The 18349-nt window shown below is 38.2% G+C and overlaps 1 protein-coding gene across 1 annotated transcript in view; it reads right to left on the bottom strand.

Moving 5' to 3' along the window:
• The window catches only part of PTPRK (protein tyrosine phosphatase receptor type K), a gene marked incomplete at its 5' end in the record, with an annotated part of 386602 nt that overhangs the window by 64543 nt on the left and 303710 nt on the right, over positions 1 to 18349 (bottom strand). Inside the window, 5 exons of the mRNA XM_082277108.1 lie at positions 3880 to 3916; positions 6768 to 7041; positions 13848 to 13953; positions 16807 to 17008; positions 18227 to 18336. Coding sequence (XP_082133234.1) covers positions 3880 to 3916; positions 6768 to 7041; positions 13848 to 13953; positions 16807 to 17008; positions 18227 to 18336 — 729 coding nt within the window. The remainder of the gene's footprint in view (positions 1 to 3879; positions 3917 to 6767; positions 7042 to 13847; positions 13954 to 16806; positions 17009 to 18226; positions 18337 to 18349) is intronic.

Raw genomic sequence — 18349 nt, 5'->3', positions numbered from 1 at the left:
TTCTGATATGTGCATCTTATGAACTACTCAGTGGTGTCAAGTTTTGCCAGGAGGTCTAAATTAGATATTAGGAAAGATTTCTTCATGGAAAGGGTTGTAAAGCATTGGAACAGACTGCCCAGGGAAGTGGTGGAGTCACCATCCCTAGAAGGATTCAAAAAACATGTGGATACAGCACCTGTGGACGTGGTTTGGTGGTGAACATGGTGTCTAGGTTGATGGTCGGACTTGGTGTTCTCAGAGGTCTTTTCCAACCTCAACAATTGCAGGATTCTGTAGTTGAAATCTGCCTTACTAAGCTAGTATTAGGAAGTTCAAGAACTTTCTTTAGGAAATGATATATAACAAGGTTTTTATCAAATAATACATATTTCCTAGCATTATTCCATCTTTCCATTCCTAATGAATATCTGACCTGCACTCTCAGTCTCTGCACTCTTCTCTGCTCTTCAGAAAACAAGGTTTGTTATTTTTTCTCTTTCTTCAGTTACTACGTGTGGGAAAGTTATTCGTGACTGGGTAATCTTACTATATAGATTCAAAAAATAATAAGGTAGAGAACAATTAAATGTTGTTGGAAAAAAAAAAATTACACTGATCATGGGTTACTAAGAGTTTCTGGATGAGAAGAGGATTCAGCTTAACAGAGGAAGGCAGTATCAGCTAAAAGTGTCCAAGGAATTAAAGTTGTTCACAGTTAATATATATTCTGGACTATATTTGTAATTGGAAATGGTGCTTTAGGTATGTTGTACTCATCACCTGTGATACAAGGAGTTATTTTTAACATTGTTTCAACTTGATTTCCTCAAGAATGAAAGCTTACGTGAACAGGCTGTGTACTGTCTGTAACTTTTCATACTCTATCATCACTTCTGATAACTGGCTGGGCCAATTCACTCCGTTCTGCAGAAGGGCAAAAGTTAGCTCTTAAAAGTGCCATGGAAGTAGGTGTCTAGAAAAAGGGGAAATCCTACTGTTAGCCTAATTAAGGGCCATCAAAGAATCACTGGCATTCATCCTTCAGCTGCAAGTATACAGGAACTGCTCAGGAGGCTACTTTTTAAACAGGTGCTGCTCCAATTTTTTTTACTATGAAAAATTAACTCAGTGTATTACAATACACCCAACACTAGTACGTTTCTCTGTTTACTCAAAAACATTTTTTGAAGACACACCAGGAAAGAGCAGCAACATATTTTAGTCATGATTTGGCACCATCTTTTAGATGACTTGACACTTCAGGGCATTTGTTATTGAAGCACATGAGAGCACAGCACCTGGAATATACCGACTAAAAAACGTACAAGTGCTTCAATTTAAATTGAATTTAAGTTGACTTTCATTAGTTTGACACCAATCAAGAAAGCGTTCTATCAATTCCCAAAGGTAGAAGGCAACCCTGGGAATGACATGTGTGAAACCCATAACGTTAACATACGTGTAAAGTATGTTGCTAGGGAGCTCTCAAAAAAAAAAAAAATTGTTAGGAATGAACTTCTCCAGCACCAAACCATGATGTTACTGTCATATTTTTTTCCCTCTTTACATCTTATTGGTGTGAATATACACAGTAGATAACACCAGATCCTTGAACAAGATAGAATTAAGAAAGTAACTTTGCTGGTAACAGTGAACTTCACTACCACGGAGATTTTGTCTTAACGTGCACCTTTTATGTTGTTCCTCCCTGCTCCCTTCCACCATAGCTTTTTATAATTTTTAATGCCTTTTCAACACGTTCAAGGCAAAATGCAGTTTGGCCAGCTGTAGGCTGCTTCAAGTCACAGGACATGACACAGAACTACACACTACATTCATAATGGAATACATAGTTTAGACTGGATTTTAAACAGGTATGCTGGCTTTACTAGATTGCATTAGGTAAGGTGAGACAGGACTCTTTTCCCTATGAAAATACTACAAATGTAACCAGGCATCTCCTTTTGCCAATGATTCAAAGCGATCTTGCACACTACAAAAAATCAAAAAAACAAATCAGGGTAATCAGATGAGCATATACATAAACCAGTATATTAAGTATACTTTTCTTCGAGCAGAACATATCATGTTATTACTATTATGATGAAAACATGGGAAAAAAATCAGTACAAGCTTTAAAAAAATGTAAATACTTTAGAATACCAGTATAACTCATTTGAGAAATATGAATGTACATGACTCTGAAGTGATAATTCCATATTAAATGCATTCCTGCAGAGGAAAAGAAAGCATTTGCTCCTAATGTTGCCTCCACTTGCAATTCACATCTACCAATTAATATAAGTCAGAGAAAACACTTTGATTTTTAGCTCCACTTTCAAGGAGTTTAGCACTGATATATCAGCTAATGCATTTACTTCAGGAAAACTTGTCTTCAGTCAGAGTGGCAAACACAATATATAAGGCACAACAGTAAGAAACCTCATTCTTATTTTCCCTTTCTTTCAGTCTACAGCCATTAGGGGGAATGTGACTATTGCAGCAGAGGAAGGTGTACAAGCAACCACCAAGAGGTCTATTGCTATCATGAACATTGTTTTGAGATTGGGGGACTGCATGTGGTTAAGCAAAAAATAATTTCTTCATATGACAGGTGAATTCCCTTCCTGTTTTATTATTACTATCCAGAAAATTTATTATGAGAGAGACCATTGCTTTCTCATTCCACAGCCCTGAAATATTTTAAGTTATTTCTGAGGCTTTCAAAACCCTCCCTAGACTCAAATCCTAGCAATACATGCTTGTGGTACATAAATATTTGTTTATGCAAATATATTTTAATTAAAACATTTCATCTTGCCAGGTAAACATAAGAAAAATAATGCTGATATACTTTTTACAGAAGGCTTAGCTCATGGTTTTAATTTCCTGTTTTTATTAGCTTACCTCACTTGATGAAAATATTAACACATCCTAAGAAGTACATTTTATTTTCTGGTTTCTCAAAAAAATGTTTGATTTCTACCATCTCATTAGAGGCATCAGCTTTTCATTGGAACAAGATTTAAATTGAAGGAATTTATTGAAAAAATGGGGCTGCTGTGCCTCCACAGTACTTTAATACCCAGTTGCTCATATCTAAAGTTGTTTTTATGCTGAATATCAATATGCATTTAGAAAGAGACAGCATAAGTGCTGGGCCTCTGCAGAGGACTCTTTGGGCATTTGTAAGCTCCTTTCTTGTTTATGCTGCCAGAGTCTATCAAACAACTCTCACGTCGGCACAATCAAGCCACCAAAACAAATGGCTATAAATACAGTCAAAGAAAGAGATAACAATAAGCAGAACAACTAAGTCCTCATTTGAAGATGAAACAGCGTGTTTGAGTGAGCAGTATGTGATTAACCTGCTGTGTATGGGGTCAACATGATTTATTCTCACAGCTATGCAGTCAGCCTTAGCCCTGGAACTCGCTGTCAAAGAGACAAGCCTTTCTCAAATCAACCCTCCCCTATGTCTCGCTAACACTTGGAGCTCTTACTTAGGAAAATTAACTGTCATGTCCTTCATTTAAGTTATTTCCACCCCTGCTTGGAAATAATTGTTAGTTTAACAGACAGTTTACCCACGTGCACTTTCTACTCCCCTGTCCATCTATTTACTGCCTGCAATGCTTCAGCACTCTAAAAGTAGATCTCGAAAACCACAGGGAGGGGGGAAAAAAGAGGTGTCCCTATTTTGTCTAAATTGTGAGTATTGCTAGAACAGTACTCTCTTGGCTCAATACCAAAGGATAAAAAGCAGCAGACCATTACATTTTAACACAATCAAGTGGTTCAAAATAGAGGGATAGTACTGGCTTTGCTTTGATCCTTTAATAGCAGCACCACATTTCATTTTAAAAGTTACTTTGTGTGTGGGGACAAACCTCTTACCTTTTGTAGCTATTCGAACACACTGAGTTTTGGTTTCCTGTTAAGGAAAGAAAAGCAAACAGTCAGATCAAGGGATTTTTCTTGCCCTACCCACTCCATAAATTCATCTTAGATCTACTGATCAGCTGGTACAACCCAACGAGGTTGCTGGTTGTTGTAAGGCTGGGGACTTAGCAGGGGAGGAGGCTGGGGAATTTGCCTTTATTGGACTGTAATTTCCAGGATAACAATGGGGAGAAAAGGTGCAGGACAGCCGAAATATAGCAAAATTTCAGGTTATTCAAATCAAATGGAAATTGTGCTATAAGAGTATAAAGAGAGGGTGCAGCAGGAAAAAAGAGGAGTGGCACTCCTATTTATGTCTTGGCACAAAAATCCTGAGCCAATGTTGACCTCCAGCAGCACTGTACACCAGAAAAGATACATTTGCTCACCACTGCCTCCAAAATTATGTCTTGCTACATCCTGACACTCTTAAAGAGTTGCCTGAAGCTCATAAGCAACATGCTCCCTCGTGCTTCTGGGTGTGGACTGAGCACAGGTGCAGCCTGGGTATCCCTCCACAGTTAATCTATAACCTATACAATCTGCCCAGGAGAGAGTGATTTGACAGAAATGTGCTTCAGAAGATGTTGCACATGCAAAGACAACTTGCTTGTAATTTACCAGTCTCCCCTTTTCCCTCAGAAGTTTGGTCAGCAATTAAAACAAATGAACAGAGAAATTACTTGTTTATGCATAGTTTGGACAACCTGAACAGATGAGGGTCAATCATAAATGAGTTTTCTGACCTTACTGTAAAATGTGCAGCCATTTTAAAGGCAAACATACTGAAATAGCATAAGGTTGTGTGAGAGGATGCAGCTGCTGTTGTATTAGATCACTCTAAACAATATTGGCATATAATTTGAAAATATAATAATGACAGTTTCATTCTACAAAATATGCTTACTCTAGTCCTCCACCCCCAGTATTCCCTCCCCAAATACATCCCCTGGGATCTGTCTCCTCTTGAAGATTTGAAAGCAACAGGTAAAATATGTTGATGCTGGTTTGTAAGCACTGCTTGTAAAGAGCTAGCAAAACTCTAAGGTGAGGCACTGTAAGTGTTCAATAAGGACAATTTTTCAACTTAAATTAAAGCCCCGCAAAGTTTACTAATATAATCTTACCTGTTCTCCCTAGTTACTGGATTTACTTGTCTGTTTCTGTTCAATATGGCTACAAGAATCACAGAATAACCTCTTTTCAACCCTACCATGTATTTCAGAGCCTACTTTACTTCCCTCTGCCTATTTTGGTGATCCCACTGGTTTACAGCAAAGCTTCTGTTTAAATATTCTGCAGCTCAGAGGTTATCGTACAACCACTAGATCTCTGTCCTGGCAGAATACACTGCACTTCCCCTCAAAACCTCCCCCTGAATCCCTGTAGGAACAGAAATTCGATCCAAAGTTTCAAACATAACAAAGAAATCCATTTTAGGATTAAAATCTCTCACAAACTGAAATCAAGTTGAAGTAAAAAATTCTCTGTTTCTCTCTCATTTTCTACTTATCTGTCAAAATATAAAAGCTAAAATAAATACCTATGTTTTTATTTAGTACTTTTATTTTACTTTTCCCTCCCTTTTTTTTTTTTTAATTTAGGGAATGAAACAAATTTCCTTACAGTGCAGTCTACGGTAGTCCACAAAAACAAAGGGAATTATTTTTATGAGGGAAATAAGGATGAGCATCTAGAAGCCACCTTTTATTTTGTTTTGTTTACTTCATTCAGGTCTTTAAATAAGAACTAAAAAGACGGAGTGGTCTATTGAATCAGAAAAAAATTCTAGTTTTCAAACACCTTTGCTCCCATTCTGACTTGATGCATATCCAATTTTCATAATCAGAGGTAAAAGGTGACATTTTCTTCAAAAGACTCCAAGGCAAGGCTGTCTGTTAGCAAGGATTTGTTTAGTCACCAGAGAGACCCAAGCATAAGGAAGGTGTGGTGGCTTTCTAATGGTTCTGGTGGATATCAGTGACTATCAGTCTAGCTGTCCTTTCTAGTTCCTGTCCGAACTGTCTGGACACTTCAGTTCTCTAAACTATATATCAAAATATTAGTTTTTAAATATTGCAAAGTTCTCTACCACATTTTCCCTTCTCACCAATACCTTTCCTCTCCCCCATTTTTCATTTACAAGAGGAAAAACCATTCAAGAGCAACAGCCTGGGGCTTGCAGAGCCACAGTTTTTCTTCCCACCTGGAACCTCAGAAACTCTCTCCCTGACACTTTTCTTCCATATGCATACAGAGCCAGTAGCAGTACTCAGCAGCAGAGTTAAAAAGAAACATCAAGGTGGTAATGAAGGTGAGTGATAGCCATAATTCTACGGCACAGCAGTGGTGCAAACCTGATGTACGTCTTCTCAGAAAGACTCTCAAACTCATGGTGGGCCAGGGGTTACTTTCGCTTAAGAAAATTTTTACTTTTTATTTGATGTCCAGTGCGAGAGCCTTAAAAAGTTTGCAATATTTTGCTAGCCCACTGTGCAGCCCACACTGTTTATCCTGCAGTAATTTAATCTTCAGAGGAGTGCAGGTACTGAGAATTGGGGAAAGGACTGTGGATGTTATTTACCGAGGACACGGAGTCACAGCCCTGAAATTACTTCCCTCAGACAATTACTGTGAGATGTATTAAACTCTCATCTAGTAGCAGTTACTATGACACGAGGCTGATGTGAAATGTGAATGGCGCACTGTCATGCTGTCACAGCACCGAGGGTATTTCAGTCATGCCACTGCCAACACCTCCCACATCCAACTCCAACAGTCCCAACTGTCACCACAGGCATGTCTTTGACTCCTTCCAGCAGAAAGGTGTTGTTGGCACTTGCCTTCTCGACGCTGCTCATGGCCTGGAAATAGATGTTGTAGCCTTTCCGAGGAGCCAGCGGGGGGTTCCAGAAACCCTGGTAAGTCCTGTTGTCACCCACAGTAAAGGGGGCTGGCTCTGGCAGGTTTCCTGGGGGAAGCTGAGCAGCAAAGTAATACGGTGACCCTCCACTAAGAGCAGTCTGATAGGTGACAGGGATTTGGTAGCACTCCATGGCACCAGTTTCTCGCTTTGTTCGGTGCGGGTGCAGCTCTTCAACAACAATCTGGTAGGCACTGGTGAGACAAGGGAAAAAAGGACAAGACAGGAGATGGATGCAGAGAAGAATCAAAAGCTGGAAATACAGCAAAGCTATTTATTTCAGCTGTTGGAAAGAAGCAGCATCCATTTTTTTAATGAAAAACAACGATACAAGACCTCTTATTTTTACTTTTTTTTAACCCTTATTTCTTTAGAAGAAACACAGGAACAACTGTGTTAAACTACAACAGATTAAACTCTTGGCTGATCAGAAGCAATCTGAAGTTAGCATTTTCCTTTGAAACAGTATTAGAGAAAGCTGAGCTTCAAGACCCAACATAATGGCTGCCTCCAGGCTGTGCTCGAAGCACCAATTTGCAGTTGTCATATCATTAGAGACAGAATGTGCTGACAGGCTTCTCCACCTCTTGACCTTGCTGTGGCTTCTATCTTGGCTCAGAGCTATGCAGATCCAAAGTACAAGTGACATGCTGTAATACAAGCACAGATGGACAGAAATCTGTCCATTCCACTGAAATAGACTGCCTCATTCCTCTACAGTTGTCAATGATAAAATGTTACGAATTGCTGAAGCAGAGAGTATTCAGCCCATCAAAACACCACCTCAATCTCCCAATACCTCTCTTTAAATGGATCATGGTTTGGTCACTTTTCAATATCACCTGCTCAAAATAGAACAGGTAATTATAGTTCTTCTTTCTCCTTTAGGGGAACTACCTGACTGCAGGATGTTACCAACTCATTATCAGCTTCCTCTGCCTTTCAGAAGTACAGAATTTACGTACTGAGAGCAGAAGGTAGTCCTTCATTTTATAAGAAAAAAGGAGGTTTGGAGGTTTTAAGGCATGTAGACAAGAAACCTGAAGCTTTTGAATTAAACTGGCAGATTTGTCTGTCTTGGGTTTGTTATAAAGCTTTCTAAACAGAAAAGGTAAAATTGAACCAAATTCTTGAAGTGTCACTGCGTTGCTGCAAGGACTCTGAAAGGCAAAGACAGTCCTCCTCCTTTCAGAACTTATGGGGCAGCATTAAATTATTTTGTCAATTTTCTCTGCTACTGCTGCCCAGAAAACCCAATAACTGCAGTGGCAGAGATAAAGTATGATACTGGAGAATGGAAGAAAGAGGAGAAGAAATAAACTGGAAAATTAGTTTCACGTCTTTCTTGAGCTGAAAGAAAATGTTAGCATCGCCTTTACCTAGCACCTAAAAATTAAGCAGGAATGCATCTTTCTTCCATTTCAATGTGTCCAAAAAGAATGTACAAAGTCATGTCAGTTTTGAAACTCCAGGTAGAAAAAAGAATGTATAAAAAAAAAAAAAAAAGTTAGATCTGGGGATATCTATTTCTCATAAACTGTCCACGAACTGAGCTCAGTTATACATCACCTTCTGTGGTAAACTCTACATATCAACCATCTCCAGTTAATGAGGACTGTACCAACAAATCACTTGCACAAAACCCCTGTATATCCAGCATATTTCTTTATGCCTCAAAACAAATGTACTAGCAAAAATTCCTAAAAGCACTGATATTTTAAAAACTTGACAGGATAAAAAATATTTTTAAAATTTTTATTTATAATGTCCCAAGATAAGAAATTACTACTGGCATTCATTCCCTCCCTGGGCTGACCCTGGACCCAGGCAGGGTAAAAAAGCGTTTCAGAATTGGCCAGACACCAACTGGAGAGCACTGGGACACAGACACCACATCTCTGCTGCCTGAATTATGCAGTCTTCTCTCATCAGCTGCCAGTGGATGGGGACAGACAGAAATTCTGCTCTCAGAAGTGACAGAAGAGCAGGAAGCTTGTCTGTGACACCCTGGCAACTTCAAAGGAGAGAGCCAGCAGGGACAGAGGAAGGAGAGTGCAATGTCTGCACGTGACGGAGTCAGCGGTGCCCTGGAACAGTCTGGTTTGTCACACAGCTCCCGAGAGGAGACGCACCACAGTTACCAGATCAACCCCTCTTTCCCCATCAATTTTATAGAATAAGGCATAAATGGGGTATCTTCATTTTAAGGCACATCTCCTTTTTTAGGGTCAAGTCTCTTTGGAGATCAAAACAAATAATCAAACAGCATGACAATCATTGTTTAAAAGTCTCTTTTTATAGCATTCTTTAAAAGAACACTGTAATTTTTGAATAGGATGTAAAAGGTACAGAAAAATTTTTAGCGTGAGACCACAATAAAATCTGAAGGTTCTGAAAAACTTTCAAAAAAATTAATTTATATAAAGTATATTCCAAAAAATGCTTTTTGGACCGTTACATACAAAAAGATACAATATGTGGAAAATAGGACACAGCTATACATATTGTAGTCATCTACACTTACTCAACAGAAAAAATAGCAAATAACAGAAACTGTTTTAAGTCTCCAAAAAAGCTTTATTGTAAATTATTTTTTTAGATGCATTTTCACAAAGTACATTTAAATAAAAGATTTTCCTATCCTCTTTAGTGGATAGGATCTGACAGTATTTTTCATGCAACATTATAGGCTAACAAGACATGGAGGAATACAGTCATTTACCTCTGGGCCCTTTGTGATACCATCTGTTTAAACCCATTTACTAAACACTGCAGTGGTTCCAGAGCAGCACTGTTACTCTATGTGCACATAATAATGGTCAGAAAGGACACCCTGCTGTAACATGTGACGAAACAAGTCAAAGCTAAATTTGCAACTTTAAAAGTGGGATGTTCACTGGCTTCAAATATGTTTTGATATCAGGTACTAGTGAAAATTTAACTATGTACTCTGCTTATCCTTGTGTCTTTACATATAACTAATCTTAGCTTCAATTATCTTAGGTTTTCTATACATTTTTTTGTGCTGATGAGAATTCAGTTATTGAAAGAGCTTTCTTGTGACAGGAGCTAGGGGAATTCCTATAACAGCATTTTTTCCCAGTCTTTCCACAGAGCAGAGAAGGATTAAAAAAGGGAAATAAAGATAGAGGAGTGGGAAGCTTAGATGACAATATGCCTTCTTCTTGATGAATAAAATAAATTCTGAGATATTCTGAAGAGTAATAAAAATTTCAGAACCTGCTACATAAGTCATCAGAATCATAAAGGCCAAACAGTTATCTGAGACAGCCAGGTAAGCAGAGAAATTTTGAAGATACATCAGCTGAAGAACTCCTCAGCTGAAATTTTCCATGAAGAAATTATTTTTCATGACAAAATATTTTTTTTTTTTTTTTTTGGTAATTTGAGAAAACCTGTACAGTACCTCCCTGTTGACCAAGACAATTGCAAACAGGTGTAGGTCTCTGACAAAAGATCTTCCTTTTCATCCCTCCCTAAAAATTTAGGCTCCCAAAGAGGTATGGCAGTGGTGAATGTTGTTCATACTTCAGCCCTATTCTGAGTAGACTTTAAATACCTGTTAGACATTTCTTTCTATGTGTCCAGTGGAGGCACATCTTCCTCTCCTTTGTCAAGCACCAGACTGACTGACGAGCCCAAGTTTCAGCCCCAGCTCTTGTAATTCTAATTGACAATGATTATTTTAGTTGCTCCCTGCCATGGACCCCTTAATTAATCTTGCTGCAAAATGAAAACAAACTAATTTTTCACATGGAAGTACAAGAAAAGCACTTAAATAAAATAAATTTAATCATTTAAAATTTACTCTGATTCTGATGCACACTCTTTGTAACCCTGATCTGCAGTAGGATTTGAAAGCAAAAAATTGTTTTTCTGGTACTCAGTTAGGAACCTTCAGAAAAACTACAGCAACAAATCACATCTTCAAATGAATCACCGAAGCACCATTGATTCTACTGACTGGAATCTCATCCACAAGATTAATGGTGAAACAATACGCGCTTCAAAGTGAGCCTGAGCCATCCAGCTTTGTCTCCCTTTGCATTTCTAGGTTGTAATTTTGTTTTAAAACTTCAGGAGGCCATAAAGAATGCTAGAGATTGCACAATAAAACCTGACAAGGAAGGTATGATTAGAGTCATGTTTAAACTGTGGTGACTAGGGCAGCTAGGCAGTGTCTTAAAGAAACACCACTCATAGGTTATACTTAAGATAAGGAACATCTGTTTGCTGAGTGGCTGTGCTGATGGAGAGGCTATGATGGAAATCTGACCATAGCATAATTCTGTTTGTAAAAGCAAAAGAGTATCAGACTAAACTTGTTTTCCGCTTACTTCTTTTTTCTTTTCCTATTTTTTAAAAAAATTTTTAAACATGAACCTACTGATATTAAATGAAATGACCATCTACAGGTCCCGAGATTACAGGACTGGGTAGAAACAAAACTTTTCAAAAAGCCAGTTGTATTCTTCAGGGTCAGGCTAAATAACAGCATCTGAGTCCCTTCTACTCCATCACAGCTGCAGGCACAGTGATCCATTTTTTCCCCACCTTCCTAGTAACACTCATTGTGGCAGTAAGCCAGCTTCTAGAGGAAACAAAACTGCAGTGTGGACGGAGTGAAGCTTCACTGAAATATATCATAAAGTTTAGCAAAATGCATTGAATCAATTCAGAATTTGAGTGTGCTACATTTATCTCCTTATTAAGAAGCTGCTGAAAAGTACCTGACTGCATACGTCAGAAATACGCATACCTTCAGAAAAGGGAATAATACCATTCCTTCTGCATTCCACCAGAGAATGCTTCTCATTCCAAGTAAGGAATAAAACACCTGGTTGATTTTAAGAATAAAGCCCAAGTCTCCAGTTATGGTAAAGGACTTATTTCCTTGGCCTCTTGATGTTAGAAACTTGATGTTGTATCTTAGATTTTAGAAATTAACTCAAGTGGAGAGGGAGGATGACAGAAAGGAAGAAAGAAGTATGCTTTTTGAGAACACAGTCAAACAACAGTGATTAATACTCTATGAAACTATCACTATCAAACTATTAACATTCAGCACATAGATCCTTCCTGCCATCTTCATAGGCCACAGTGACAAGCTCATGCCGTTGAACTGAGGATGTTGTGAGGAAAACCGATGGAATATATGTGAGTTTGTGTGCTTCAGGTTTACTCTGCAGCAAGTTACTCATCTACAAGTACAGAGCAGAGAAACCAGAACTTCTTGATCTAGGTAATTTTCTAGCCCCGTGAGTAACTCTCTAGCCACATCCCATCATGCTACCAGTTCACAAAAGAAGCACCCACCCAGGAGAGAAACCCAGGACCCAAGACTGACACCCTGAAGCTGCATGGTGGGATTGAAGGTGGAACCCTGCTGCTGTCAGCCCAGGATTGCCCCGGAGCAGTTGCTGTAAAGAAGATATGCACCACTATCAGTAGATCCCAGTGGTATCCGGCAGGGATGCTCTGGGCAAGAATTTGCCTCAGCTTCCTCAGCTGGCCAGACACAAGACTGAAAGGATGTTGCATGGATTACATGAGAGAATAGGTATCACATTACCCAAACAAGGACAGCTTTCATTAGGGCCAGCAGCAGGACACTTAAAAGTCTTTAAAAGCACCTACAAAGCCCTAGAGGAAAGTGAGTTTAAGCACCTTCAGATTTGAGATCATTTTCAGACCACAAGTCTGTTTTCCAAGGTATTAATTTTAAAAATCTCTATTTTAAGAATCCAAGTTCCTTAGTGAAAGCAGTCCTGTTCCACAAAAATCCCAGGTTTGCCCCAGGGCAATTTCTCAGAAATGAATGATCCATGGGAATACAATTTTAAATATAACACATCAAAACCTCCTTTAAAGGAGATGAATCCGGATTTTCTTCTCTGACAGAATATAAATAAATAACTTGATAATATAAATCATAAGAGTGACTATAGGATAAGCACATAAAAATGCATATAGTTATGTGACTCATCCCCACTACATTCATGTAGAACTTATATTCCTCTTAATGGAAATAGACTTAGGAAACAATTAATTTTCCTCTACTTTTAGGATTTGGGCATGTTACTCAACATCAGCTGAGCCTCGATAGCTGACTTAATGTAACACAGAATGATTAGCCCCTGTTTCTCTAAAATGTCACAAGGGTAATAGCATGAAAACCTCCTGATGCTCAGCAGCTAATTAACCCCCAATTAGTCAACCCTGCCCCTGAATATTGCTGATGCTGCCACATCAGTAAATCACAAATGGAATCAAATAATATCATAAAATTTTTACACTAACAAGTAGAAGTAAAGAGCAGGATGTGGACTAATCTTTGCAAACAAAATTAAATTATCTCTCAACAGAGAGCAGAAATGGAAAGGCCCCTCAAAGTTAACATAAATGAAACATTTTAATATGATTAGAGGACACGCCAAATAAAATTTAATGGCTTGCTACATGATTCCTAGTAAGAAGCACTCTCAGAAGAAAAAGGTCAAATAGTTTGTATTCATCACTATTATTCTCCCATTTCCCCACGGCTTCCAATTTTCCAATCATACACATATGCTATAGAGTAGCTGACTTTGAAGCACTGGAGAGGAAGTGTTATTTTCAAATCTACTTTCTGACAAACACCTTTCAGTGTCATATTTCAGAGGCACTGTGAGAAAGTAAAATGAAATTATAATGGCTAGAAGGTGGTCTGGGGACCCTATATCAAACAAGTCAGGTAGCTGAATGATTCAGGTCATGACTATCTTTAAAAAAAAACAAAACTGCCAAACCCAGATTTTTTTAGTTACACATCTATTGACAAGCTAGGTGTAGGTAAGAAAAACAATAGTGGTGTAAAATTACTGTGACTCAGAAATGAACAGCTCTATGTAATGTGACACAACAAATATTCAACTATAAAAATAAACTCTTCTTGATTTTATTTTTTTAAAAATATATATATATTTTTTTTTTTTTTTACCTGATAGGTGCGCCTTTGGCCTGTGCAGGTCTCAAGAGTACAGTTATTGTAGTAGCAGTTTCATTGAGAGATGCATCGACTCCTTCATAGTCTGGTAAAGTGGGAGCTGATTAATGTTGAGAGGGAAGGAAAAGAACAAGAAACAAATCAGTGAAAACATTTTGAATTTTTATGAGGTTTTGGCTGTTTGGAGTATAGAACAAAGCCACAGTCATTATCAGCCACGTGAGTATTTTTAAACAGTTTCTCCAATCAGGCATAATCTTTTACTACAGCACGAATGGGACTTCATCAACAATTGATAACTCTATCCTTAACCGCTTCCCATCAAATCATGGCACCTCTACACTTAAAACAGGTTTATTCAAGAAGGACAGAAATAGAGGGAGGAGGTGACTGACAAAAAACACTAAACTACAAAAAAACCATTTTGGCCTCAATTTTTCTACCCTTCAAATAACTACAGTCATCATGTCAAAGACCCAACTTCTACCATCCTCCTCCAACAATTTAAGAACCTTTCACATTTCCTCTTGAATGTCATGGGAAACAATGCTAATGCCAACCAGCATCCAGGAAAACTGGGACTTATATAGACATTCATGTGTGGACTAGAACTGGTTCGGGGAGTCTATTCCCATGCCCATTCCTATCAATGGGCGGCCAAGCTGCTCATTAATCAGCTTCAAAACCACTATGAAAAAACAAAATGGAAGTCAAAACCAGAAGTAGTTCAGGAACTGATTCACTAATGGACTGTCAGACTGTCATGCCTTCATGGCAGCAATATTTGTTGTGGGTGGGATCACTAGTGTCGGCAATTACGTCAACCATCCAGCTTTAATCTGCTGCCTGTTACAGTCCTCACCAGTAATACTATTGCTGAGTTCAGCCCTGGTGCAAGGAAAGAAACAGGATTTTCTGTGAATTAGAAAATGATAGATTTCTAATCATTGTTAATTCTTCACTAGTTTGAAAACTATCTGCATGTTTGGGGTTTTTTTAAGTATGTGGCTGTATCATTACAAAATCATGAATGAAACCTGTATATTTCAAAATGAGGATGTCAATCATTTAAGTCATAATAATTTAACAATACTATATCAATAGATAGAAGAGCTCTGAAAGATTAAAAGCCTTACTTCATTAGTCCTAGATCCTAGATGAGCACAAAACCTGCTCTTATTTCAGGAAATATTATTTGATAGAATTAATGTTCATTTAATGCTAATTTTAAAATTACTGCTTACACCGTGTTCACTAGAATCAGAGTAACCACTTGTAAGCTTAGTTAAAAGGAATAATTTCACTCCTCAGTAAGCTAAAATTAGCATTTTCTGAAACATGCATTGCTGCATATGAAGTATCAGTCATGCAGAGTGAAACTGGAAAACAGCTCAGCGTAAAGCAGGATAGAAAGGAGAACAGGCTGGAGTTCAGATACAAGTAGTGTCACAGCCCGCCTTTGAGCTTTCTTAGCATTAACCATGTCTTGCCAACTAACAGATCCATACTCTGTCTAGAAAGTTGTGCTATACTGGATTCTGGACAAAATTCCCAAAATTTCTGTGTGGAAAAGAGGGCATATCTGAAGAAGCCTGAATTTGTTGTAGTCCTAAATAATCCAAACACATTGAGGCACTTTTTTCCTCAAAATACTGAAGTACCAGACATGCTAGCAAGATACACACCTCTTTTCTTTCCCTTCTACAAAGAGGTTAGGATACAAGTATGCAAGTACCACACCACCATTATATCTGAAAATTTATGAATTAGAATTGGTTGTGAAGAAACACAAGGACCTTAAAACAACCTGAGTAAAATATCAGACTTCAAAACAAACTAATAGCTACATAAACAGAACAGAACACATCATTTGGGGTTTTTTGGTGCATTGTTTGGGTGTTTCAAAGGGATAGGGATAAGACTGCTAGTGCTTACGTGCTGGGGTGGAATTCAACAAACTGCTCCAGTTAGCTATGACAAATACAGCATTTCACTTGCTACATAATTCAAGGAGCTCTGCCTTGAATTTTGTCCCATTTTGATTTATGTGCATGTTTTCATGTATTGTGAGGAGACTACGTGAATAGTTTCCCACAAAAATCATAGGTGCATTCCACTACATTATTAACTTCTCTTTACAGGACAATCTGAGTTACATTATGACAGATATAAGGAAAATAGCCTGCTTTGTGCTGTTTAAATTTCTAAATGACTGACTTCTTTGATCTCTGCCAAGCTCTGAGGTCACCATGTCACAAAATAAAGAGTTTCTCTAAATGTAGCATTGACTTATCTTCCACTGTCAACTGCATAACCCACTATCTTATTTTTTGAGAATAACACTGAAATTTAGGAAATTATAAAAGTACTAAAGCACTTCATTTGGCATTACTGTCTTCTAGAGTTTACAGTGCATTATTAAGACCAACAGTGTTGAAGCTGGTGCACTGCAATAAATGAATAAAGGCATAAGGAAGCAAACTTATATGAATCTGGCAAAATAAATTCACACTTTGTCCCAACTGCCCTGACTCTGTTATAGCTGTGTGTTGCTAAGTGGTGTCACCTTCAGTAAGTCAGTAATTTGCTGCACCTGACTTTACTGACCTGCAAAACAGATGCAGTTCTTAGTGACCTATGAGAGTTGAAAGGCCCAATTAGTTAAGGTTTATACAGCACTTCAAAATCTTTGGATGAAAGTACACAGAAAAAACTGTTATCACCTACAGCTGTGCAATTTCCACCTCATGCAAGGATTTATCCCTGAACTTATGCTTCCCTGTGGTGAATACACCCAAAAACATTTTTAGTAATGTAATTTCATAACATGGTAGGATTTTTTGTGGGGGTTTTCTTTAGCATTTCACAATTTCTCAAGTCTTACAAAGATATTCAAAATACATTTCCACCCTCCCCTTCCCTGTTTTTTCTTTATGCTGTTGTTTGTTTTTACCTGAGATGTTGGTTGTTACATTGATCGTAGTTGCTGGTCCAAACCCTTTGACAGTGCTTGCACGTATGAAGAACTGGTAAGTAGTACCAGGGTGCAGGTGGGAGAAGATGTGGTGTGTGCTGTTCCACAGCTTTGACACTGTTTGTGGAGGTCCTGCCACTGGAACTGCAGGATCAAACGACTGTATACTGCTATAGCTGACCTGGGAAAACAATTTTTTTGGTGACTCTTAAAAGTTTGGTCACAAGGGATTTAGGTTAGCTTGGCTGGAAAGTAAACAAAAGAGAGATGCTCCTCTAGCTACCCATCTATCTTGGGGATACCACAGAATCACAGAATCATTTAGGTTGGAAAAGAACGTTAAGATCATGGATTCCAACAATTAACCCACCAATGCCAAGTCCAGCACTAAACCAGTGGGGGCTTGATGTGTGCTATTGAAGATTCTGCCTTATTTGAAAGGCTATGCAGGCATCCTTCATCATTACTGTTATATGACACAGTCCCATGCTGGTTATAAAATCACCATTGAACACTTTGAGCTTCACAATTTGCTTTCTCTATAGCTGCTCTCTCAGAGCTAAAGCCAGTACTCCTATTAATCCACTGCCTTTTGCATCTGTTTCAAATTAAAAATCAAGGAAGCATTTATCTGCTTTAATCCCATTCATCAACTGCTTTTACATATCAGTTCATGTATGGAAAATTTCACTGATACATTCCACTGAGAGGAAGTGAGCAAATGGCTGAGTGGGGCTGAACTGCCTGCCTACCTGGTCTAACCCACACTATTTAGCAAATTTTGTAAGCAATAAATAAATAAATAAATAGATTTTTAAGGGGTTTTGTTTGATTTGTTGTTTTGCCTTCCTATACTTTACTAATACACAAAGTTTTATCTTCTGTTCCTTTAAAAGAGGAGTGCTGGAAAATGTGGTATATGTTGCTCAAATCAGCTGGTGTTACCTGCTAACCTCCTGTGAAGGTCCCCAGAAGGGTCATAAATTAAATACACTTTAAACAGAATTTATATGGAGGTTTTCTTTTAAGGGTGATACCTAAAGATCTAACAAAGCTAAAAAACGTTGCTCCAAATTTAATAACAATCTTACTTTTCATGTAACCTGCTCTTCAAATGAAGAAAATTTTGCAGATCATGGCTGTCATGGCTTTGGAACGGTGTATAGCAACAATACAAGATTTTTAAGACACTTATGTGGCAAAGCCACTTGACAGGGATGGACAGCCATATGCACCATAATTACAAATTTTTAATATCTAATCACTACAGAAAATCATGTATTCAGTAAATGAAAGAAGTATACTATTGAATAGCTGCCTACAGAGCATAAACACGCGCTGTCACTCTTGGTGCACCTCCCTAGCCCCATCCTATGCTAGTTAGGTGTTTAATGATTACCTCATACTGAGTAATGATGCCATTTGGATCCACAGGTTCCTTCCAGTTGAGGAAGATCTTATCTTCAAAAGGAGTTCCTTTCACTGATTTGGCAGGTATAGGGCCTGGCACTACAAACAAAAT

The sequence above is a fragment of the Coloeus monedula genome, assembly GCF_965178545.1.
Source record: "Coloeus monedula genome assembly, chromosome: 2".
Lineage (NCBI taxonomy): Eukaryota > Metazoa > Chordata > Aves > Passeriformes > Corvidae > Coloeus > Coloeus monedula.
The sequence above is the reverse complement of the archived record's forward strand: the minus strand, read 5'-3'. Positions and strand labels throughout refer to the sequence as shown.